Raw genomic sequence first — 23533 nt, forward strand, 5'->3', positions numbered from 1 at the left:
TAGTCCACATCGGCTTCGGCTAAAGGGCTCGGGTATTCGTGGACCGAAGGCGGGTGTGGGTTGTCCCTTTTCCTTTTTTCCCGCAGAGGATCCGCAGTTGGCTTTTGACTTCGGTTCGGTGTGGACGTGTGTTTTTTTTTGGCTGCGGCGCTTCCGCCAGCAGCATTTGTTTTTCCATTGCCGTGGGAAATCGTTGAAAGCGGTCCCGCAGTCCCACTCCCTTTCGTACTTTTTGCAATTACGGTGTAGCGTAATTGGAAAGGTGTAAATACTCAATTTAGCACTGCAGTCGGGCACTTGAAGTAGGAAGTGCAGTTCGATAATCTGAAGGTTTCCGCCTTGAGCGACGCTTTAATTATTTAGCCTGTCGCAGATTTATGCCATGAAGATTGATTCCTGGCAATGAAGGCACTTGAAATTATATAGATACTCGGTGTCTCCGCCAGCAAAAGCGTGCCCCGACTTGATATGCGTGACAAGCAAACACCATTATCCCTGAATGTCAGAATTGCAATGAATTTTTGATGTATTTGCCGGAATACAGTCCTTTAAAGCCGCTCGACTAATGGCAGCGTCTGGTTTGCCAGTTGTTCCGGTTCTCAACACCTGTCAGAGTCAAGGCCCACGAATTGGGAATGTGAATTTGGTAAAGGAAGTTGGTTTGGAGACGACCATGGAACCCCCCACCAAGCCAGAGGTTGAAGCCCTTACGTAACGAGATTGGAGACCGATTTAGTATCCACAAGTGCCTTGAGAGTGCCTGCAGGCTTTGAACCCTGACCAAGTAGTGCCTTGGGAGCAAATCCCTGATTGGAGAAGCCGAAATGTCGGGAAATTACCAGCGCCAGAGCCTGGAGCTCCGCAGTCCGCAACATGGAGATCCTGATGGACGTTTGCGGAATTTATCGGGATCGTCGGCCAGCCAGCGCCGTCGGCAGCAACGCGTGGCCCAGCAACGCCAGGACTCCTGGTTCCGGCACTCAATGCCTCCGGCCATTAACCGCGATTTCGAGTCCCTGGAGCACCTGACTCCCCGCGCCTCGGATGGCCTGGATGAGCACTGGCCGCCTCCGTGTCGCATAGTGTCCATAGCGGTGGCAGCGTCACGCTTTGTGGGCCCACGGATCACTCCAGCATCCACCTAAACAGTGCCAACAGCAACCTGGGCTTCATCGACTCGGACACGCCCAATACCCCGGTGACCCCGGTCTCTGGTCTGCAGCCACCAGCGTCCGTGTCCACCTCTGTGGCCGGGACTCTCTCCTCCCATCGCCGGTCGTCCAACCGCAAGGATTCCAAGGGCTCCATCCTATCGCGGCAGAGCGGCAGGAGTCGGGTTTCCGTCCTGGCCCATCGGGGCCTGCGAATGACCGCCTCATTTTTGCGAAGGAAGCGCACAGAGTACGAAGGTGAGTGGCGGTTGGGGTAGCATCCGAATTCCCAAGAATCCCTGGCATTCCATAGGCTAAAGTCACCATCTGTAGGTTGCTGTAGATGCTGCTAGTGGGTCGGGGCATGGGTTCTGCTGGCATCTCCCCACTTTGTCGCTTCCCTTTTGTCGTTTTGGATCAATATTGCTGGCGCCCCATAGTCTGGAGCGAAGGTGGAGCGAGGGAGCGGTTTTTCACTGCCGATGCCCCCCGGAGATTTGTTTGCCAACCGCTTCATTTGCTTTGCGACCATATTTTTCGTTAAACCTGTTCAATAAAACTAAACACGGCTCCGGCGAATTTTTGTGAGTTTGCGGCTTTGACAAGATAAGAACATTATGGCAAAATAAATGCATTTGTGTCCTACACTTTAATGCTCTTTGTAAATTTATTATGTTTGATAGTTGTTGTCAGCTTGGTCTAATTAAAAGTGTATTACGTCTGATAAAAATGTGGTGGTACAATAACTAAACGACTAAGAAAGAGTTAAAAAGTATTTATTATTTTTGCTAAGTTAATTTTTTAATTTTAAAATTTTTAGGTTTTAGCGCAGATTTTATTTTTATTATTCAATTTTTAATAATTTTAAATAACAATTTAACAAACAATGTTTCTGTTTTTGTAAAAGTATTCAAAAATTTGTCAAAATCAAAAAAATTATAATAAAGTATTATAGTCTAAAACAACTATGTTTTTAAAAACCACATCAAAATAGTACAACCAAATTTAAAGGACAGTAGTAACTCATTTAAGGTTCACTTTGATATTTAAAATCTTAATGTAAGGAGCTCACTTAAATCACTTTTATAAGAGTAGTTCGAAAGAGCGCAAATTAGAAAGTCAGAGATTTTCTATGTCATTCTTGGCCATGTGACAGACATGTCACTCGACTGTACTGGGCTTTGAGTATGCAAACGCTGTAACTGGCTTACAATTGTCCCGCCCCAATTCCCCGCCTGAATTTAAGGCCCCACCCGGCTGCCAGCCCCTGCGGACTGACCCAGATTGCATGAACGAGCGGCGTGGCCCACAGGAAGGGCACGTCCTGTTGCCGCCATGTGTGGCATTGGGGACTGGATTCACAAGTCACTGCTGTTGAGCAGTCAAATAAGCGGAAGCAGCACTAGAAAAGAACGCCCTGCCAGCTGCATTTTCAACTACGAGTTGGTTTTTTATTGTGCTTAACTTAAACTAACTTACACTAGACAGTGTTCTGGGCCTGAAGGACCCAGCTCCGCAGTTCGGCCACATTGGCGTAGACGCCTGGAAAATTGGCCAGGGCGCACTCCCTTCCCCAGGAGACGATGCCCACGAGCTGACCTCCGGATACCAGAGGTCCGCCAGAGTCACCCTTGCACGCATCTTTGTTAGCTGCCGCCGCGCAGATCATAGTCGCCATGACGGAGGAACCATATCCGTAGGTGGAACTGGCGCATTGCGAGCGACCCACAATTTTGGTGTCCACATAGAGCAGCGTCGATGAGGATGAGCCATCGTAGGCGGTCTTGCCCCAGCCCGAGATGCTGGCCGCTGCTCCGTGAGATGGAGTCAAACTGGCCATTGCAATGGCCTTAATGGTGGAGCCAAAGGTTAGCTTTGACTGCAGACGCATCACTCCAATATCGTTCACCAAGGTTTTTGTGTTGTAGCCCTCATGGATTTTGATGGCAGCCACCTGGATGAGCACGCCTCCATAGATTCTATTATGGGAGCCAGCCCTGATCCGGAGGTTGGAGGCCGTGGACGGAGAAACTAGGCAGTGAGCGGCGGTCACTATGATGTTGTTGCTGATGATGGAACCTCCGCAGAAGTGGGCACCGGAACGCTGAACGGAAACCTGCCAGGGATGTTGCTCAATGGACGTGGCTATGCCTCCCACAATCCTGCCACCCGGCGGCAACTGGGGCTCCAAGCCCAAGGGAGTCACTGCGCCATAAGTGCTGGCCAGCAAGGCAAAAAAAGTCACAATCTGGAGGAACATGTCAGTAGTCAGTACTGGTAGTGCTCTTTGTCGCTTGGTGGCAAACTAACGGCCCTCTTGGGCCTTTTATAGCCGCAAAATGGCGATTAGCATTGGGTTCTGCCCGTGCGGATAAGGGAATCAAATGACACGGCCATATATCATCAATATCAGTAGCCGATTGCCATGGGGCGCATCATTCGGCAGTTGTCTTCAGGTGCTGGCAGGATTATGGGTGCATTAAATTGCCGGCTGGCTATCGATTTGGTAACAGACTCGGTGTAATAGGTCAGTTGCAGTGTAAAGCCTTATCGTAACCATGCTTGTTTTGACGTCTCAAACGGGCCACAATCCACCCTTAACTCTCTCCTCCAGCTGGCCGGGCCTTACCAATTGTAAATATTTCAAATGCAGATTACTCCTTCCGCCCGGCACACAAAAAACGTTGTAAATTGCATGTCCATTTACGTGTTTTGAATTGAATCGAAGGCCAATACGGTCGTAGACCAGAGCAGACTGGCTGATGCTTTTAATACGAACACACACAATAAATAAGTACAAATCATGAATAACTCATTGGCCATTTACCTCCACTTCCTAGCCAACATGGAAGTGCATTAAAAACAACTGACAGGTCCACATCCCTTTCCCCGGAAGGATACGGGCAGCCGTTTATTCCCCAATTAGGTTAAAAGTGTCACGTTCAGTTAACAACTTCCGCTGGTGGTTTGTGTTTGTTCAGTGTTGACTTTGCAATATGGTCGTCATGGTGGGCTGGAGTCGAAAACTGGGCTAAGGTATCCGTCTGCGTGTCTTTGATTCAGGCGGCATGGCTCGGCGCTAAAAAAAATGGTTCAGAGTTCAATATGCGGGTCTTGGGAGCGTTATCCATAGTCACCAAGTCATTGTCGGGCATCAGGCGTCTCTTCCAGCTGGTCAAGTTTTCCGAGTAGGTGAAGCATTCTACCACCCGATTGAAACTGACGTGCTTCTTGGGTTTTAAGCTTTCCTCGCCGCCGCCCTCACCTCCTGCTCCATCTTTATCCTCCTCATCCCTCAAGATAGGGATGGGCTTGCGCAACGAGCTCAACTGCTCTTCTGACATTTTTTAAATTGGTGGAAAAATATTGTTATACAATATCAGTTTTTAATCTGGCTCTGATTGAGTACTTGGGTTTGAGTGGTAACCACAGGCTATAAGTTAAATTCTTTTTGCGGCAAGGCAAAATAAAGTGTAAAATAATTCAATACATTTTATTTATTTTTAAACAAACAAGAAAGAAGGAAAGGACAGCATACATGCATTTCCTCGTACACAAAACGGCAAATTTAAAATTGTTTTTTCATCTAAAAAATAAAATAATTTGTTCAAACTTTTTTTTATTAAAACAAAACTTTTTTTAAACTTTGATATCGCGGCGTCAGTTCCGGTAGTCCCTTGGAAAAAATATCTCTCCGAGTTGACAGCAGAACGTTTTGTAGGATCATCAGAAGTAAAAAATAAAAATATTGAACACAGGAAAAAAATGGATTTTTGGAAACAAGTTTTTACCAAAAATGCCTATTTCGTTTGGCAAGACCTTGTAAATAATATATCGAAGACCTGTACAAAATTTCATAATTAGCGGTTCCGTAGTTCGCGTGGAAACTTGACAACCGACTTTAAAAACACGGTTTCGAAAAAAAAACGCGTTTAAAGTTTCGAATGACAATAAAATTGGGGAGCGAGCGCACAACTTTTCAATTTGAAAATTTCGGAAAATCTTTTGGAGAAGTTATAGAATTTAATAACAAAATAAAAAAAGTAGATTTTTATTCGTTCTCTTGGTTGCGTTAAAAAATATTTGTCAGAAGTGGGATTCGAACCCACGCCCTCAGAGAGGACCAGAACGCTCATACACTTTCGTTTGGAAAGTAAGATTTTAGATCTTGAGTCTGGCGCCTTAGACCGCTCGGCCATCCTGACACTTGGTTTCGCAAGCGCCCAAATACTAGATTTAAGTAACCTAAAGAAAATTGAGAAAAATAATCCCATAAATTCGGATTTTCCCTGTTTGCCATTCCATGGCGTAAATGCGTTTTCCACTCGTTGCGTAGATAAGATCGCTCAATAAACCGTTTAGCTTGATTGCCAAAGTAATTTAAGATACCCCACACGCGCAGCAGTTGAGCAGCTGAAGGGACGGGTAATTCAATCATCCTTGATGGCAAATTGAATTGACATTTCACTTAGCTGCCCTGCAAGAAATATACCACGTTAGATCATCCTTGTCCGGTCCAAGTGACATCATCGCAGAATACTTGATGAAATAACGTGCACGGCATGTGATAACATTAGAAGCCGTCTATAAATGGGCCTTGCTTATATGGGCTTACTAACAAGACTCGTTCTCATCAAACCTTTATAAACTTTTTAATTTTCAAAGTGCATTACAAAAAAGTAATAAAAAAGATATCATTCTGGCCCATGAGGGGATCGAACCCGCGACCTTCGCGTTATTAGCACGACGCTCTAACCAGCTGAGCTAATGGGCCATTGACAAGTTGCTGTCAAAAGCCGTATTTCAGTAAAGAACAGAATTAACAGAGCTGTCATGTTATAATCAACAGTGCCATGTAAGTTAGCAGAAACTGTCATACCGCAGAGCAGAACTATCTTTATACTGTTATACTCTGCTATACTCGCGCACACTACTAGCGCTTCGGACAGCTGAACGCCATATGTCAGGATGGCCGAGCGGTCTAAGGCGCCAGACTCAAGATGTGAAATCTTGCTTTCTGAACGAAAGTGTGTGAGCGTTCTGGTCCTCTCTGAGGGCGTGGGTTCGAATCCCACTTCTGACAAATTTTTTTGCTCTTTTTTTTTTTAATGCTGTGTAAGTGAAAGTAGTTCAAATGAAATATTTACCTTTATGCACTAAGAAAATTTTGCCACAAGATACAGATTTTTTTGTAAAGTGTTGGAGTCTTAAGTTAACTTGTTTACAAGTCAAAAGCTACAGAACTACCTAGACAAGAAACTTTGCATGATTAACAAGTTAGTAGGGAGTCAATCATTAGACTTAAAATAAAATTGAACAATTTTTGTTTTTTATTTTCAAAAATTAAAATGATTTCTTTACTTTCGGCGAACACAGGAATGTCTCCGCTTCTTACAAGTTTAAAGCTAATTTCAACCAAAGAGGTGTCTGTGTTTTCCCCGTGTGTATGTTCATAAACAACTTATGACATGACAGTCTACATTTAGTTTCAAAAACCAACATCTCAGGGGAATCGAGAATTTGTTAATATCTGTGTAAACTGTTAAAGAAATATAGAATTATTAAATGTTATTAACACATAACATATATTTAAACAAAAAGCTTTTGTGGCTGAGATTTCGCTTTATTTTTGACTTTTAAAGTCAACTTGACCTAGCTTTCAACTCTAATGCGCCTTTTGGCAGCCATACACTCATGGCCCATTAGCTCAGCTGGTTAGAGCGTCGTGCTAATAACGCGAAGGTCGCGGGTTCGATCCCCTCATGGGCCAGTCTGAATTTTTTTTAATTTTTTAACGCTACTTTATGCCAAGGAACGATTACTTTTTATCTTAATCCTCAGTCCTCAGTCCTTTCATATCATTTGTCAGCCTGTCACTTAACCTTCCAATTCTGGCATCCAGATGTGTGATAACTAATTACCAACAGTATTGCGTGTATGTAAATCTTGATAAGTCATTAAAGGGCAGTAACAAAGGGCCAACCTTTAGCTAAAATTGATTTCTTGAGCGGTTATTTCCCGCGGTCTGGCAACCCATCGCCGCCCGCTATTACAAAAATCAAAATCCGCCTCCCACCACACCCCACAATGGACAACACTTGATGTCAGGCTGCTCTGTTGCTTCGCCACTCGGCGCTCTCTGCTCAGTTGTTTAGTTTTTCAGCGTTTCAGTATTTCAGTTGCTTTATGAACCGCCAAGCAAAAAGTCGTGCTAGCGGACGGGACGGACGCATTTTGGACCGGTTAACGAGGTCGACGTGTTGAGCCAACGCGAATTGTTATTTACAAAAGTAAATACTGGATATCAGCTGCTTATTCAGAATGTACGACTGACTTTTTGGTGATCTCAGTGATGCACAGTCATCCGAAACGCAAATCGTTAGCAGAGATTAGTGACGGTCAAATGTAATTATCCGAGTACTAGGTGGGACATTTGTTGCATGGATAAACACCACCCCACAGCGTGTTTCATATGCACGAAAATAAGTGTTGTCGCGTCAATTTATCGTTTGATTTTCATATGCTACGCTATGCTACGACCAATGAAGAGTAGCAGCTGTATAATCAAATGTACAGCAAGGAACATGCACAGTGAAAAAAATATGTTGCGATAATGATTCCATTAAAAGATTCAATGCGTAATAAAGTGTAAACGCGAAGAGATTAAAAACACACATGCGTCTATAAAAACTAATCATTATTTTTAAAAAAAATATATTTTTATTTCGAAATATGTTGAGACACAGAAAACAGGAATACTAAACCTTTAGATTATTTTTTTTGCCAATGTCCAATGATTTAAAGTACCCAAAATATGTTGGGAACAGCGGTAAAAATCACATTAAAACTGTCAAAGAAAGCATTAATTTTTTTTTTAATTGCTAAGCTACTACACCCTGACCCTGGGGAAGCTTTTTTTTTTATCCATGTAAAAGCAAAAACAAAATGAAAAAGCAAATTGAAAGCGCGCTTATTGCCATCCATTCATTGGAAAGTCGATTTGCTTTAGCCTGTTACTCTCTTGCTCTCTTACTCTCTCCCGATCCTCTCAATGTTAAGTAGCGCTCTGTCTTTTGTTTTGCAATTGCAATTGTTGTTAATTGTAAATGCTGTTCAGACCAGTTTTCTTTGCCATTTGTTGGCGTCATCGGTTGTACGCTCTCTTCTAGCGACTCTTTTCCCTTTTATCGGGCATTAGCCGCATTTTCAGTTGCATGTGTGAACCAATTTACTGGTAAATTGCATTCGTCTCATAGAAATTGAAGGGGCGTGTGGATCAGATCGGTTAGTGTCATCCGTTAAGTGCTGGGCGATATGTCACTTATATATCAGTGTTCTGGTAGCTCGCAGATCAACAGACTCGAAGGTAAACGATAGTGAGTCAGTTCGTCACCGTTGTGACACATACTTCGCTTAGTTTATACACATACAATGTATAGTATAGTTAATCCCCAGCTGATCAATGCCCATTGGCTGCCAAAATCGTTGCTGAGTAGAAAGTTTTTTTTTCTTTCATAAACATTCGTCACTTTTGCTTTTATTTGCCAAGACAAAAAATTAATTAATTGAATGCCGAAGGGAAAACAAACATGTTGTGCTAAGAATACACAAAAATTAAAATAAATGACTTGACAATTTCGTCACGCTGCCCTGCACTTTCCATGCAGCTGGGAAATTTGAGGGGTATATGCACATCTACTTTGACTCACCCTGTACTTATATAAGAACTCACAGTAGTCATCTAGCCTAGCATTACTCTAATGCCCTCAACTCAAGTGTGGATGTGTTCCTGGAAATGCGGGTTTTTTCGCGGTGGGCCAACTAAACAAACGATGACAACAGCTATGTAATGTTGGTCGATTGCCAGTAATTTTGTATCGATTGTCGTCTTGAGAATCCGACATTACCTTCCCCATGACAGCGTTGACACCATCGAGGGTTTGCAGTTTATATTGTATCTGTTTACCTTTCTTAGATAAGCAGTACAAGCACAGACGCATGTACTGTACTCATTACTGCTGGGCCATAATTATCACCTCTCGTTAGGGAAAAACATTCCCCATCTCAATGCTGTTCGAGTGCTAAACTGTTTTGCCGGTTTAGTGCAGGCCAAATGTGTAATTTAAGATCTCAGGCCGGCGAGAATTACGACAGCTATATAATTAGTTCTGTTTTTCCACAGTAAAGATTGCTTTTCTTACAGTATGCACTCCCTTTTGGCATACTTGCGGTTGGATTTATATGAAATACACAAATAAGTAAATTCGCTTGGAATGAATCCAAATACCTATTTATTCTTATGTCTATGGTGGTATTTTTAGACGCCGTCGCGGCTGGCAGAATAAATTTTAATAGCGTCGCGAATATGTACATATTTATTGCTACATATGTTTGTTTACGAGATATATCTACTTGAACAGATTTGCGTCAGACTCCAAAAAAAGGAAAATCCAATAGAAATTCCATCAGGTTTCCTTCATTTCCTTGAATGTAACTGCACTAATGGAGAACCTATAAATATTAAAGGCTAATAAGTCCAATTGGGTATATAATTTAGTCGATTTTCCAGCCCAGGTGTAATTGCGTTCGTGTGTTTGTGTCAAGGCCATCAGGAGTTGATTAGAGGTACTTACATGTGCTCGCAGAATGCAAGGCATTTCCCAAGAAACTGGAGCAATCGATAAGCCCCAACGACCCTAGGTTGCAGTTGCTATTCTCGAATGGGTTTTCTAAATCCTCACACGAGCACTGCTTCGCGAAAATCCTGACTAAATCGAACCCCTGATGGACGTTTTTATGACTATGCGGCTGCCATAATTTGGTTGGTTTGTTGTTGCTCCGGGTGACCCATATAGTAATGGCCGGAAACACGTAGCTCACACGTACAGAGCACGCAAATAGAATACTTCCTTTATCGCTTGGTCAGCGCAGGACAGCCCCAAAAGGCGCTTCGTTAGCTTCTGATTTCCGAGGTCGTTGTTCGCTGGACTACCCTGCCCGCCCACGCAACTAATCATATTTTAATTTTTGTTATGGCTGTCTACCTGTCGTGTTTACCTACCGGCACGAGTCGAAGTTCCTGGGGGAACTGGTCGGTTCCAAAGGGTAATTAATCCAAACTAAATTGCGTAGACACTGCCTCAAAGCGCCTGTGTAAATATATATACCCATATAGGATATCAGATTTCTTTATGCCATTTTTGAACTGCATTTTGAATTGTTGATTGGTTGTTTGATTTCATTCTTCACCTAATTACAGTTCAATTACAAGTTTAAGTGGACAGTAAATCGATATCGGGCAGTGGGAAAAGCGGTTACAGAAAAAAACTGAGTCTCAGGGTGAATATTGCATCAAAAGCAATTCTTTTGGTGAAATTTAAACTTTTCACTACATGATTGTTCCATACCAATGAATTAATCTTAAGTTCATAATTTATAAATATGGAATACTTATCGACAGAATTGCCCAGAGATTACAAGTATCCCTTACTTTCTAGCGATGAATTTATTCTATCAAATATGATAACCATATCAACAGAGCCTTTTATACAATACTAATGTAGGTATCACAGTTATTAGGTCATGCTAAAGTTGTTCATTCATTGTTAATTACTGCAGCTGTTTTGATATAAATGATCGCGATTTATTTATAAACATGCAATTTATTATCACGATTAAACGATTTCGTTAGCGAGATATTTACTTTATAGACTAAAGTGACTTGAACTTGCTTGCGTGTTGTTAAGATGACTAATATTAAACTTTGGCGTGCAATTTTAAACAAAGGTAAAAATGCGCGGCCTAACCCTTCGAAGTATATTAAAAATAACGTGTTCAGCCCTAAATTATTCACATGTGCATTAACCCAGCAAGCTATTGAAAATCAAGCAAAAAATGAAAGGAAAAATAAACGCAACGCCGAATTAAAATGACAGTTAAACGCAAAATCCAAAGTGCAATAGAATTTCGCGCTTGCGAAAAGTCTCGGCGGTCCTTCGTATGAACTCTCTAATTGATTCGTGTCGTGTCGCAGCAGATAAGATCCGGAAAGTGAAATTTGTAAGAAAGTAATTGTAGTGCGACTCATGTGATTCGCGGAGCCATGTTAGAATGGCTGACCCAGGCAAAAACAAGAGTGGCGGACACAACGGAGCGGGTAGCGACCGCAACCACGCCCAGAATGGGCGCAACGGACATGGTCAGCGCCTGGAAAATCCGACCGCCAGCCAAGCCACCTTCGATGCCCGGAGTTTGTGGCCAAGTCTACAGTCTTGGATTGGCGGCGGTGTTCGGCGACTGAGAAGCCAAGTCCTTCGACGAACAGCCACCACGGGTCCGGAGATGGCTCCATCCGGAGGAGGAGAGGACAGACTTCCGCCAGGTTCACGGCCCGAGGGCAACGATCAGGCTGCGCCATCTAGGAGCGGAACGGGTGTCACGGAGACCGACGGCAACAATCCCCATCGCAGGCTCAACGAACCACCACCGGCGAGCAGTAGGATTTCCATGAAAGTCTCCTTAAAAAAACAGGCCTCGGAAGGAAAAAACGAAAAGGTTCTTCATTTCCTATACTATAACAATAGCGCTTTCACAACAAATCAATTTAATTTTACTCTTTGTCTTGAACCGACTATTGTAAGTCATGAGAAACAAAGAGGGTAATCAAAGTCATGAGGTTTTGTTCTTCTAAAATAAACCTAACAAAACTAATTAGTTTTATTATTATTCAATGTCATTAACAATTAAAAATGGTAAAAAAATTTTAAAGCATTGTAAATACCAGAGCTGACATAGCAATGGTACAGCGAAAACTTAGAAAAGTATAATTTATTATGATTACCATTACTTTCCGAATTCCTTTTGTTCAGATTGCTTAGGCAACATGACATTGTGTAGCTTTGATATAAATTGCGTACAAGAATGTACTTTTGTCGGTTTATAGCAGCAATGTGTTTCTTCAAAAAGAACCCAAGCAATTTGTTTTAAGCATTCTATTAAAGTTCCCTGTTTCAGTTGTCTCCCGTTTTGCACTAATTTGTTTTGGCGATAATTTTATTTTCTAACTCGATATGAATTGACAAAAGGGGTAGCTCTTTGGTCGAGTCTTTTATGAATATGTTTTCCCTTATTGTGTAGCTTTTGTGGCAAGGCGCAGACGCGCTCTCTTCTGATTCTCATCCCCTTGTTTCTTGCTTTTTGTTTTGCTAATTTCATTCGCTTTCGCTTTTGCTCCTGCATTTCGAAACCCCTGTGGTACGCAATGTTTGGGTTGACTGATAATTCGTAAGCTTTATAAGCTCCTTTTAGAATGCACTACGCAGCTTTGTGGGGAGGGAGGGGTGAACTGGAGGGCGGTTCTCAACCTGAGCGTAAAACGGGTTACCGCCCCCCCCCACCCCCCCCCCCCCCCCCCCCCCCCCTTACCTTACCCATCCCTGGTGTCCTTTCTGGGTTTTCGAGCACGTTGAAATTTGGTTTCAGTCGTAGTATCGGAGCTCAGGAGAGCGCACGTAGTAAAAAGTTCACCGTTTTAAGACAGTGCTTTCTTGTGGCAATATACAATATCTACCTTTGAAGGAACTTTAAGTAAATCGTTTGCCAATCAATGTCACCAATGCAATGCAATTAGCCGAGAAGTCAAAACCTTTAAATCGAATTCTTATAAATCAGTTCGGCAGAACATCACGTGCTTAGCCCAGTTAACATAATTGCGACAAATCGATACCTGAAACTGAAGATTAGTTCAGGCACGTTGCCAGGTGATGGATGCATAAATGTTATTCCCCCCCCCAAGATGCTAGGGAGGAAAAACTAATGAACCCCGTTTCATTAAATGGCAAAATAGTGATCTAAAGAATTTACTTTCCTGGCCGTGTGTATATGCAAATGTGCATGCCACAGAATCCTCCGTATGCGGGATGGAAAATGTGTTTTCTTATACGCAGTGATTGAAAAAAGGGAGCGCAGGCGCCATCCTACGCAACTACTCTTATACCGCACTCGGCTGTCACGCCCACTTGTGGCTGGTTATCCCTGCCGGTGAGCCAGTAACCTGGAGCTGTCCTCCATCCTGGGGTTTCCCCAGCGGAATCCGGAGGAGACCGCCGGCGAGAGCATTGCCTTCGTACCCGTGGGCGATTGCGACTCTGGATCCGACGAGTTGCCAGGGCCCGAGGAAGAGGAAGCGGAAGCGGAGGAGGAGACGGTGGAGTCTGTGGTAGCGGCGCCATCTGGGAATCGATCAGGACGCTTCCGGTGTTTCGCCCTTTTTCGACGGGTCAGCATGGACTTTCGCAATGTCTATAAGGCGCTGCGTATCCGTTGGAGTCGTAAGTGTCCTAGCATCGGCAATTTTTTTCCAGTGGGCGCATCCACAACGGATTTCGAAGTTCACCCCCCATTTGAAATATAACAATCTTGTGTTAAAAAAGTTTTCTACACAAAAATTACACTTTTTATTTGAAGCTTCAAGGACAATGCGTACAGTTGGTACAGTAAAAAAAGTTATAAAACAAAAGTCATAGACTACCACTACCCAAAAATCAAGCTGAGAAAATAAAAACAATGAGGAATTCCACTGGATTTTTAAATGGTTTCAATGATCGTTTTTAATTGATTTAACATAGCGAAAACTGGATTTTTTTAATGGAATTTAAAGCAATTGAAATGAAAAAAGTTTCAGGAAGGAATTTATATCATCAATCATATCATTCAACCAGCAAAGCTGGCTTCACCCTTTGGATTAGACTTTCTTGTCACCAAAATTTGTAAATTCCATTCACTATGCTGGTGACCTGCCCGGTTGTTAGCCCAGTTATCAAACTGGTGGCAGAACTCAAGAAGCACAGATTATCCCCGAGCTGTTGGCCTGCAAGCCCACGGAGATGATCCATGTGCAATATCCCTGCGACATTTTGATCAAACCGGGCGTAACGATAGTGATTAATGACGTGGTCAATCAGCCGATCGTCCGGTACAAGGCCGACCCGGAGCGCTTCTATACGCTGATGGTTCTCGACCTGGACGTGCCCCCGGACAGCGAGTGGCTCATCTGGCTGGTGGGCAACATTCCGGGCTGCGATGTGAACCGGGGCCAGACGCTTGCGGCCTACGACAACCGACGGTCCATGGATAGCCGCAACATCCATCGAATCGTCTTCCTGGCCTTCAAGCAGTATCTGGAGCTGGACTTCGACGAGATCCTTATTCCCGAGGGCGAGAAAGCAAGTCGCAATAAGTTCGATTGTCACCGATTTGCGCGCAAGTACGCCTTGGGCAACCCCATTGCCGCCAATTTCTTTTTGGCGGAATGGCAGTGGCGATGGACACCTCAGTTTATAACATTGGAAATGGAATAAAGTGGAATAATAGCCGAATTATACTATAAAGTTGTACTTTTTTTGTGGTTGCAAATATTTTTTTTCAAACAATTTTATCATATTGGTTTTCACCTTATGTATGGCTTAATTTTTTAATTTTTTTCATTATCTTGTTTTTCAGAGAGGTTTGGTGTTTGTGGGGAATGGATATTATCATCCTCATATTTTTTAACGGCTTGTAATATAGTTATATTTCTAGTATAGATAATCAGCAGAAGATCAATAGAATTAATCAACTGAAGTTTTCATTTCTTTTCCAACTTATATTATATTATCTTCATCAGTAACTGCTGAAACATGCATCGACTATAAACACTAACTGTAGTAGATAATCAGCGATAACTAATCACCAAAAAAATATGCAGCTGGTCACAGATGCAAATAACGCCACTCTCGTTTCGATATCACCTATTAACCGCCCTTTAATGGATACTTTCAGATGATGAGGACTTTACGTCGTCCGCCGGCTACGATGCAGATGATGGGGAGAGGCGTGTCATAGTCATTAATGGGCCACAGCCCTCTAAATACTGTAATAATCGCATAACGACGGCAAAGTATAGGTGAGTGTGTGCCCATCATTTGCCACATATCATTTATCACGACCTAAATTGGTGGATTAGAACCAAACTAACCAACTGTTTGTGTTGGCCGCTTGCAGTTTTATCAGCTTTTTGCCCGCGTTCCTGTTTGAGCAGTTTCGGCGGTATTCGAACTGCTTTTTCCTGCTAATTGCCATGCTGCAACAGATTCCGGATGTATCGCCAACGGGTCGTTACACCACGTTGGTGCCGCTGATGTTTATCCTCTCTGTGAGTGCCATTAAGGAGATAATTGAGGATATCGTAAGTGCTTTAAATTAGGTAATTCCTTCCATCAAATGTATATGTTTATTTGGTATTTGGTTTACAGAAACGACATCGCGCAGATAATGAGATCAATCATCGAATGATCGAACGCCTGGACAGTGGCTCCTGGAGCACAGTGCGCTGGTCGGAGCTGACGGTGGGCGATATCATAAAAGTGGGGATCAATACCTTCTTCCCCGCCGATCTGATTCTCCTGTCGTCCAGGTGCGTTCCCAAGTTAACCCCAATTAGCAGACAATTGACCTCTGAATCGCCACCAGTGAGCCGCAGGCCATGTGCTTCATAGAGACGGCCAATCTGGATGGGGAGACGAACCTGAAGATCCGGCAGGGACTACCGGCCACCGCAGGACTGCTGGAGACGAAGGACCTGCAGCGACTGGAGGGCAGGATCGAGTGCGAGCTGCCCAACCGGCATTTATACGAGTTTAATGGGGTTCTCAAGGAGACCGGCAAACAGTGAGTAAATCATGTATAAATAGCGGCTAATGAAATAGTTTTAGAAACACAAAACAAAGCAAACTAATTATCAAAAATTCAAACAGAAAGATATACGAATTTCAAAACTTATTTTGCGAATGTTGCAATTCAAGATTTTATCTTTTATGTATGGCAAAAGGGCAGAAATGTATTTCAATAATGTACAAAATTAAATATGATTTATATTCTTATTCTTAACTAAAACAAATGTATTTATAAATATTTTCCTCTTTGAAACAATAACATTGTAACTAAAATGCATGTATTTGTAATTATTTTCTCTTAGAAAACATAACATTGTAACTAAAATACATGTATTTGTAATTATTTTCTCTTAGAAACAATAAAATTGTATTTCTTCAATTATGAACATTAAACAAAGGGTCTGAAGAACCTTGCTAATTTCATATTACATATGAGCACCCTCTTTTTTGAAGAACGTAAAAAATATTTTTTTATATACGGACATTTTTTTAAGCAGTGACTAGGATTACTTCTCTCAATCAAAAGTTTTTAAATAATAAAAGGTGCAACTTTTTTAAAGAAGTGTAAAATTGGAATTTAAAAAACCCTATATCTTGTGATCCAAAAATGGTAAAAAGTTCCATGAAAATCGGATCTTTAAAAACGTCCCACTTGGGATCTTGACTCATATGCAACATTAACCCTAAAGCTTACATTTGTTATGATATATAGAATCTAAAATATATATTTTCTCTATAATACTCACGATATCAAATCTTCCTATTGCAGAACTGTTGCCTTGGGCAATGATCAGGTGCTGCAGCGCGGCGCCATTCTAAGGAACACGGCTTGGGTGTTCGGCATCGTGGTCTACTCCGGCCAGGAGACGAAGCTGATGAAGAACTCTACCTCGGCGCCACTGAAGCGCTCCACCGTAGACAAGCTGACCAACACGCAGATCCTCATGCTGTTCATGATCCTCATCTCGCTGTGCATTACCAGCGGTCTGTGCAACCTGTTCTGGACGCGGGAGCACTGGGAAACGGACTGGTACCTGGCGCTCAGCGACTTCAAGACCAGGAGCCTTGGCTACAACCTGCTCACCTTCTTCATTCTGTACAACAACCTGATCCCCATCTCGCTGCAGGTGACCCTTGAGCTGGTGCGCTTCTTGCAGGCCATCTTCATCAACTACGACATCGAGATGTACCACGAGCAGTCGAACACGCCGGCCATGGCCCGCACATCGAACCTGAACGAGGAGCTGGCATGGTCAAGTACATCTTCTCGGACAAGACGGGCACCCTCACGCAGAACGTGATGGAGTTCAAGAAGTGCTCCATCGCCGGTTACGTCTATACAACGGAGCGCACGCCCGAGGAGTCGCAGCTGGTGCAGAACATTCTGAGTCGCCATCAGACTGCCGCCGTGATCGAGGAGTTCCTGGTGCTGTTGTCCGTGTGCCATACGGTGATACCCGAGCGCAAGGAGGACGGCACCATCATCTACCACGCCGCCAGTCCGGATGAGCGGGCTCTGGTGGAGGGAGCCCAGAGATTCGGTTACATCTTCGACACGCGCACTCCGGAGTACGTGGAGATCAATGCGCTGGGCGAGCGGAAGCGGTACGAGGTGCTGAACGTCCTTGAGTTCACCTCGACGCGCAAGCGCATGTCGCTGATTGTCCGAACGCCGGATAACAAGATCAAGCTCTTCTGCAAGGGAGCCGACACGGTGATCTACGAGCGGCTGGCTCCCCAGGGTCAAAACTTCCGCGACCAGACGCTGCGCCATTTGGAGGAGTTTGCCTCGGACGGGTTGAGGACCCTCTGCCTGGCGGTGGCCGATATCCGGCCGGACGTGTACCAGGAGTGGCGCCAGACCTTCCACAAGGCTTCGGTGGCGCTGCAGAACCGGGAGAGCAAGCTGGAGGATGCGGCCAATCTGATTGAGAACAATCTGCGCCTCTTGGGCGCCACGGCCATCGAGGATCGGCTGCAGGATGGAGTGCCGGAAACGATTGCTGCCCTGCTGGACGCCGGCATCTACATCTGGGTACTCACCGGCGACAAGCAGGAGACGGCCATTAACATCGGCTACTCCTGCCGGCTGATCAGCCACTCCATGGACATTATCATCCTTAACGAGGAGAGTCTTGATGTGAGTCTTTTTCATTTTTTTTAATAGTTATAGTTATACCAACTGAATATGTGGATTACCATTTTTTTTGTAGGCTACACGCGAAGTCATCCATCGTCATTACGGGGAGTTCAAGACCTCGACGGCCAAGGATGCAAATGTGGCGCTGGTCATTGATGGCACTACCCTGAAGTACGCCCTGAGCTGTGACCTGCGCAACGATTTCCAGGACTTGTGCATCCTGTGCCGCGTGGTCATCTGCTGCCGTGTGTCGCCAATGCAAAAGGCCGAGGTGGTAGAGATGGTCACCCAGAGCACGAAGGCGGTGACCCTGGCCATTGGCGACGGAGCCAACGACGTGGCCATGATCCAGAAGGCCAATGTGGGCATCGGAATATCTGGAGTGGAAGGTCTGCAGGCGGCCTGCGCCTCGGACTACTCGATTGCCCAGTTTCGCTATCTGCAGCGCTTGCTTCTGGTTCACGGCGCTTGGAATTACGCACGCATCTCAAGTTGATCCTGTACAGCTTCTACAAGAACGTGTGCCTGTACGTGATCGAGCTGTGGTTCGCCCTCTACTCCGGCTGGTCGGGTCAAATACTGTTCGAGCGCTGGACCATTGGCCTGTACAACGTGCTCTTTACGGCCATGCCTCCGTTTGCCATGGGACTCTTCGAGAAGTTCTGCACGGCGGAGACGATGCTCCGGTATCCACTACTGTACAAAACGTCGCAGAATGCGAAGCTCTTCAACGTGAAGGTTTTCTGGATCTGGATATTCAATGCGCTGCTGCACTCGGTGTTCCTCTTCTGGTTGCCATTGGCTGCCTACACCAGCGAGGTGATCTGGGGCGATGGCAAGACCAGTGACTACCTGATGATGGGCAACCTCGTCTACACGGTGAGGGTCTTGAATATCCTTACTCTCCTTTGATTTAAGCAAAGCCAACATTCTATTTCTTGCAGTATGTGATTGTCACAGTTTGCCTCAAGGCAGGACTCATTACGAACTCGTGGACCTGGCTGACGCATCTGGCCATTTGGGGCTCCATTGTCCTGTGGTTCGGATTCCTACTGATCTACAGCCATGTGTGGCCGACCTTCAAGTTTGCCAGCAACTTCCGCGGCATGGACATCCAGCTGCTGTCGACGCCAGTTTTCTATTTCGGCCTGATGCTGGTGCCCATCACCACGCTGCTGGTGGATGTCATCTGCAAACTGTGAGTAGATGTCAAGTGAGTCATTAAACTCTAGGTAAATCGTTTGTTTCTATTTCAGCGTACACAACACCGTGTTCAAGACACTCACGGAGGCTGTTCGCGAAACGGAGATCCGACGCAGCGACATCTCCGAAGTGATGAACGAGCCGCGTTCTTCGTAAGTATCGAAGCAATCGCCTTCCAGACCCCAGTAGTCACGCTTTTCCTCCGGAGGCCGGAGGGTCCCTTACGTACATACCTCCATATGTATTTAGTTTCTGTTTGTCCAAAAACAAATTCAAACTATACTTTCAATTTGAATTGTTGCGCATTTGCTGAATATTAACTAGACCCCTAAGACGTTGATATTTCTACTTACCCAATCCCTTCAACCCGAATCAAGGCTGATTGAACATATGTGCCTGCACTCAGTATCCCGCTTCTTGTAGTCGTTGCACCAATTTAGCATCCTACCTTAGTTATTTATTAGCGTTCGTTTGGGCCATATATGCATTAACTTAATCCAATTCATTCCGTTATCGCACTGCCACCTCCTCGAATTGTGTTTGTTCAACTTTCGATGTATGTTAGTGCTTACTATGTAAAACCAAAGACTCATCTTGAATATTGGCCAACGAAAATTGCTCCAAATATACCTAAAAGTGAACACACAATGAAAAACTAACACGAAATGTTAACCCAGGATATGTACGAATAAGAAACGGAGTTACACACATTAAGCGATCCAGAAGAGAAACAGACAAGAAAAACTGACATAGTCTTAGTGGATAAATGTGTAAATAGTTTTAGAGATTAGAGTAAGATAAGTTGTTAAACACTTTCTCTACTCGTCATTCATGTGTAACATAAACATAGCACAACTAGCTAATAAAATATACCCAATTTTATACGTAATTGTTATGTATTACCCTAGTTTGATACGCATTTTGTAGACATTATTGAGCAATTTTGAATGCAATTACAATTAAAATTTAAACTACAATTGGTTGTGTGGAGGCCATCTCGCCTGGCTTTAGTCATTGAATAAAATCAGCGCATTTGAAGAAACAAACACAATTTTATTGAGTTAAGACAAAACAAAAACAAAAACCAAACAAAAAACAGCCAGCATCAATCAGAATCAGAATCAGAATCAGACTTACTCAGTGTTCGACTGCATCACCCTGAGCAAGTATCTAATGAATTGAAATCCCTAAAATGTAATCTCTCTGTCTTCCTCTATCCCCCCATCAATCCCTGTCGGCGATGGTTGTCCCCCGAATCCCAATCCATGCATTCAATCGATCCATAAACCCATTTCAAATCCCTGCACTACGCGACGCATTAGTGACTCTGGTTTCGGATACGCCCTCGGCAAGTTGATACGATCCAGCCACGCCCTGCTCTCCCAGGACCAGCGCACCAACCCGGAGTCGAGGTCCAGTGTGGAGTCAAACCTGCGAGGTGGAGAACCTGGAGCTGGAGGTGGACACGGAGCAGCAGCAGCGGCACTAGGCAGCGACAGAAGTGGCGGGGAGGTGCACTGCCCATTGCAGTGACCCGGGGCGCCAGATCACCCACCACGGCCACTCTGCACATGTGAAGGCCACTGGCCACTGGCCACTCTCTACATCGAAGGCAAAGCAAATCGAATTATTTTAATAGTGCTATCCCTTATCTGATAAGTGTGCATTGTATAGTATTGTAATATGCATTCCGTGTGGGACTATTTCCCCTAATACGCATCCAGTACCTACTAAGAACCGACGCGTTCATATCATACATATATATATATATATGCTAGGGCTTTTTACATCGCATACTGTATGTGCTAACAAACTATTTGCCAACTGTGATAGTGTCTAAGGAGTAGCCAGGATGTTAGGCACGTAGAATAGGCCAATAATCAGGGAATGATCTTTTGTGAGCTGAGTTTTTCGTCATTCCCCACAAGCTGAGTTACTTTATGTATTTTTAATCGTACCTATATGTTAGATGGATGTCTTACCTTACATTTTTAAGAAACTTGTCAGGTTGTAAAAACGTTAACGATCCTACTTAACAATCTATGATTAACCAACCGATATACATAGTCATCCCAACGTTATTGGAATGTGATGGTACCCAGATGATATGTATGTATCAGTTTTGAATATATGTATCCTGCACTGTCCACCCCAGCTTGCATGCAATTTAATTCGGCCAATGATATACTAACTCTATGGCTGCTGATTGATTTAATCCGATCCGATATGATCCGTTATGATCCGATCCGATTCGATCCGCTCTGCACTTATGTTGTATGTACTTATATTTTATTTTGTATTACTCGACACCCAACAAAGCGACTTAACCAATCACACCCAACACCTACACGCAGAACCCAAACACACCCAACAACAACTAATCAATATATATATATATAATTTAATAAAAGTCAAAGAGTCAACAGCAAAATTTTGAAAAATGTTTTTTTGAAATTTCTCTGAACGTTATCTGCGTTAATGTCTGTGTGCGCAGTACCATGTATGCCTTGGGATCGATAATTCGGTGTAAGTAAATCGAAGATCAAGCTAAAAATTCATATCTACACCAACAACATGATACATCCACACACACCCACTGTATCACATCACCCAGTCACAGGGGATTTACTGGGTTCCCCTTCTCAGGAGGGTGCTATAGGGATAGATAGGACCTACAACTTGTATACCTTTAACACTTTATTGTACGGAACTATTATTTTTTGTAGCGTCAGATTCGTTGTAATTTTTATCTCCAGAATCGTATCGTATTTCTATTATTTGCCAACTCCAAAGTATGTAGGCTCTATTCCATTATTATTACGTATTATGCATGCCCCTTCGATTTGGTACACACCTCGTTTCTCATCCTGATTTAATTATATGTATGCTCCTTTGCCAAAGCCCAAGACAATCTCCATTCCGTAGAATTCGGACTGATCTTGTTACTATAACTGCAACTACTGTGTAAAGTGCTAACAATTCAAAATGGAAACCCCCGACCCAATTAACATCCCCCCCACCACGAAATTGAAACCCTTTACTAAATCATATCCGACCCGCTCAAAAATTAACCCAACAGATTCACGGAAACGGCCCGGCTGCTACGTAATGTCTTTACCCGTCGTGCCAACACGAGAGTCGAAACGGAGCTAGAACTATCGCGTGAGTACCACTAAGTTCCAGGAAGCAATTAGCAATTAGTGGTAGGACGCCTCGAGCAGTAGGTCCGCATCCCGGGGATCGGGGTACCATTGGGTATCAAACCCCTCCCTTTAGGGGCTCCTTCAGAAGGAGAACCATGAGACACTGGGACCACATCACACACATAACAGACTCCACCACACAACATTTTGTTTTGTGATTTATCCATGAGATTGTAACTGACTTTGTCTACCTCCCCAGATGGCTATGCATTTTCCCAGGAGGAGGGCGGAGCTGTGCCGCAGTCTATCATTATACGAGCCTATGATACGAATCTGCCAAAGCCCGAGGGAAACTAAGCCGGAAGTGCTGGGAGTATGGATCTCACGGTGCACATGTATATAGGAAACCGCAAGGAGCAACGTCAACATTTAGATTTGAATTGGTATTTAGAATTCACCAGATAGGAGCACATTTCTGGTAGGCCAAAAACACACACCACATTTATTCTCTATGTGTCTTACACTTGCAGTAATCGGAAAACATTTCGTAGACGCCACACAACGTTGAATATTGCGCATATACGTTTATCAATCTTTGCTGTTATTTATTTTGTAAGATCGAGAAAAGAACAAAAACATATTTAAGAGGCTAGAGTTCGGTCTTTCGTATCTGTCCTTGTCCTTGGCGCAGCTTTGTGATACGGATACAGACTTGCATTCTTTTTTTAAAGGTCTATCTCTAAGTAAACTATAAACATTTGTACCTACATATGCATTACATTATTGTGAATTTCAAAAACATATTTATGTCGGCAAAGATTCTGTATTTTTCGGTCACTGAACCATTGATATTCATAGGAAATAAATCATATTTCTCGTACGGTATTAACAGCTTTCATTCAGGGTAGGGAAATCAAATACAATTTTTGAATTTATTTTGGCGCCCATTAACAGTAATCGGTTAACAGCACAGAGTGCGCATGTTCGGGAGTGGCATTTAACAGAGTTGAAACAGTCTGGCAACTTTACCGCATTAAATTTTTACAGATCTGGGTGCTCTTAGAGGATTTTTCTCTCGAGTTTTTAAATTTATGACGGACAATTTCATACAAAATTTTAGAAAATTCCACACATGCTATGCAAATAAGTATAGTCGCAAACTTTTCAATGCACTCACAAGTAATT

At 43.6% G+C, this 23533-nt stretch overlaps 4 protein-coding genes and 4 non-coding genes across 8 annotated transcripts; 4 read left to right on the top strand and 4 right to left on the bottom strand.

Moving 5' to 3' along the window:
• The first annotated feature begins 113 nt into the window (after positions 1 to 113).
• On the top strand, positions 114 to 23233 carry LOC128255538 (probable phospholipid-transporting ATPase IA). The gene is given in 14 exon segments (XM_052985192.1): positions 114 to 1056; positions 1059 to 1409; positions 14970 to 15093; positions 15192 to 15375; positions 15443 to 15603; positions 15660 to 15857; positions 16632 to 17104; positions 17107 to 18002; positions 18076 to 18487; positions 18490 to 18881; positions 18947 to 19200; positions 19259 to 19357; positions 22285 to 22367; positions 22608 to 23233. Coding segments are annotated over 14 exon segments (3957 nt in total). The 5' UTR covers positions 114 to 824; the 3' UTR covers positions 22706 to 23233.
• Positions 2577 to 3464, bottom strand: LOC128255558 (trypsin alpha-3). Its single transcript, XM_052985220.1, has one exon. The coding sequence runs from the start codon at positions 3409 to 3411 to the stop codon at positions 2632 to 2634; it is 780 nt and encodes a 259-aa protein (XP_052841180.1). The 5' UTR covers positions 3412 to 3464; the 3' UTR covers positions 2577 to 2631.
• Positions 4026 to 4571, bottom strand: LOC128255569 (uncharacterized). Its single transcript, XM_052985234.1, has 2 exons — positions 4289 to 4571; positions 4026 to 4230 (listed from the first exon to the last, which is right to left on the bottom strand). The coding sequence occupies exons 1-2, from the start codon at positions 4493 to 4495 to the stop codon at positions 4183 to 4185; spliced, it is 255 nt and encodes an 84-aa protein (XP_052841194.1). The 5' UTR covers positions 4496 to 4571; the 3' UTR covers positions 4026 to 4182.
• Trnal-caa (transfer RNA leucine (anticodon CAA)) lies at positions 5236 to 5356 on the bottom strand. The gene is made up of 2 exons: positions 5319 to 5356; positions 5236 to 5280 (listed from the first exon to the last, which is right to left on the bottom strand). It is a non-coding gene; the product is annotated as a tRNA-Leu (tRNA).
• Trnai-aau (transfer RNA isoleucine (anticodon AAU)) lies at positions 5852 to 5925 on the bottom strand. Its single transcript has one exon. It is a non-coding gene; the product is annotated as a tRNA-Ile (tRNA).
• On the top strand, positions 6114 to 6234 carry Trnal-caa (transfer RNA leucine (anticodon CAA)). The gene is made up of 2 exons: positions 6114 to 6151; positions 6190 to 6234. It is a non-coding gene; the product is annotated as a tRNA-Leu (tRNA).
• Positions 6848 to 6921, top strand: Trnai-aau (transfer RNA isoleucine (anticodon AAU)). Its single transcript has one exon. It is a non-coding gene; the product is annotated as a tRNA-Ile (tRNA).
• On the top strand, positions 13709 to 14527 carry LOC128255564 (putative odorant-binding protein A5). The gene is given in 2 exon segments (XM_052985228.1): positions 13709 to 13995; positions 13998 to 14527. Coding segments are annotated over 2 exon segments (573 nt in total). The 5' UTR covers positions 13709 to 13934; the 3' UTR covers positions 14510 to 14527.
• Positions 23234 to 23533: the final 300 nt, after the last annotated feature.

Source organism: Drosophila gunungcola (genome assembly GCF_025200985.1).
Source record: "Drosophila gunungcola strain Sukarami chromosome 2R unlocalized genomic scaffold, Dgunungcola_SK_2 000011F, whole genome shotgun sequence".
Classification (NCBI taxonomy): Eukaryota; Metazoa; Arthropoda; class Insecta; order Diptera; family Drosophilidae; genus Drosophila; species Drosophila gunungcola.

Coding starts and splice junctions, on each gene's coding strand:
- LOC128255558 (XM_052985220.1), bottom strand. CDS start 3,411: ATGTTCCTCCAGATTGTGACTTTTTTTGCCTTGCTGGCCAGCACTTAT.
- LOC128255569 (XM_052985234.1), bottom strand. CDS start 4,495: ATGTCAGAAGAGCAGTTGAGCTCGTTGCGCAAGCCCATCCCTATCTTG. Junction 4,231..4,288: donor TGATGCCCGACAATGACTTG/GTGACTATGGAT, acceptor CATTTTTTTTAG/CGCCGAGCCATGCCGCCTGA.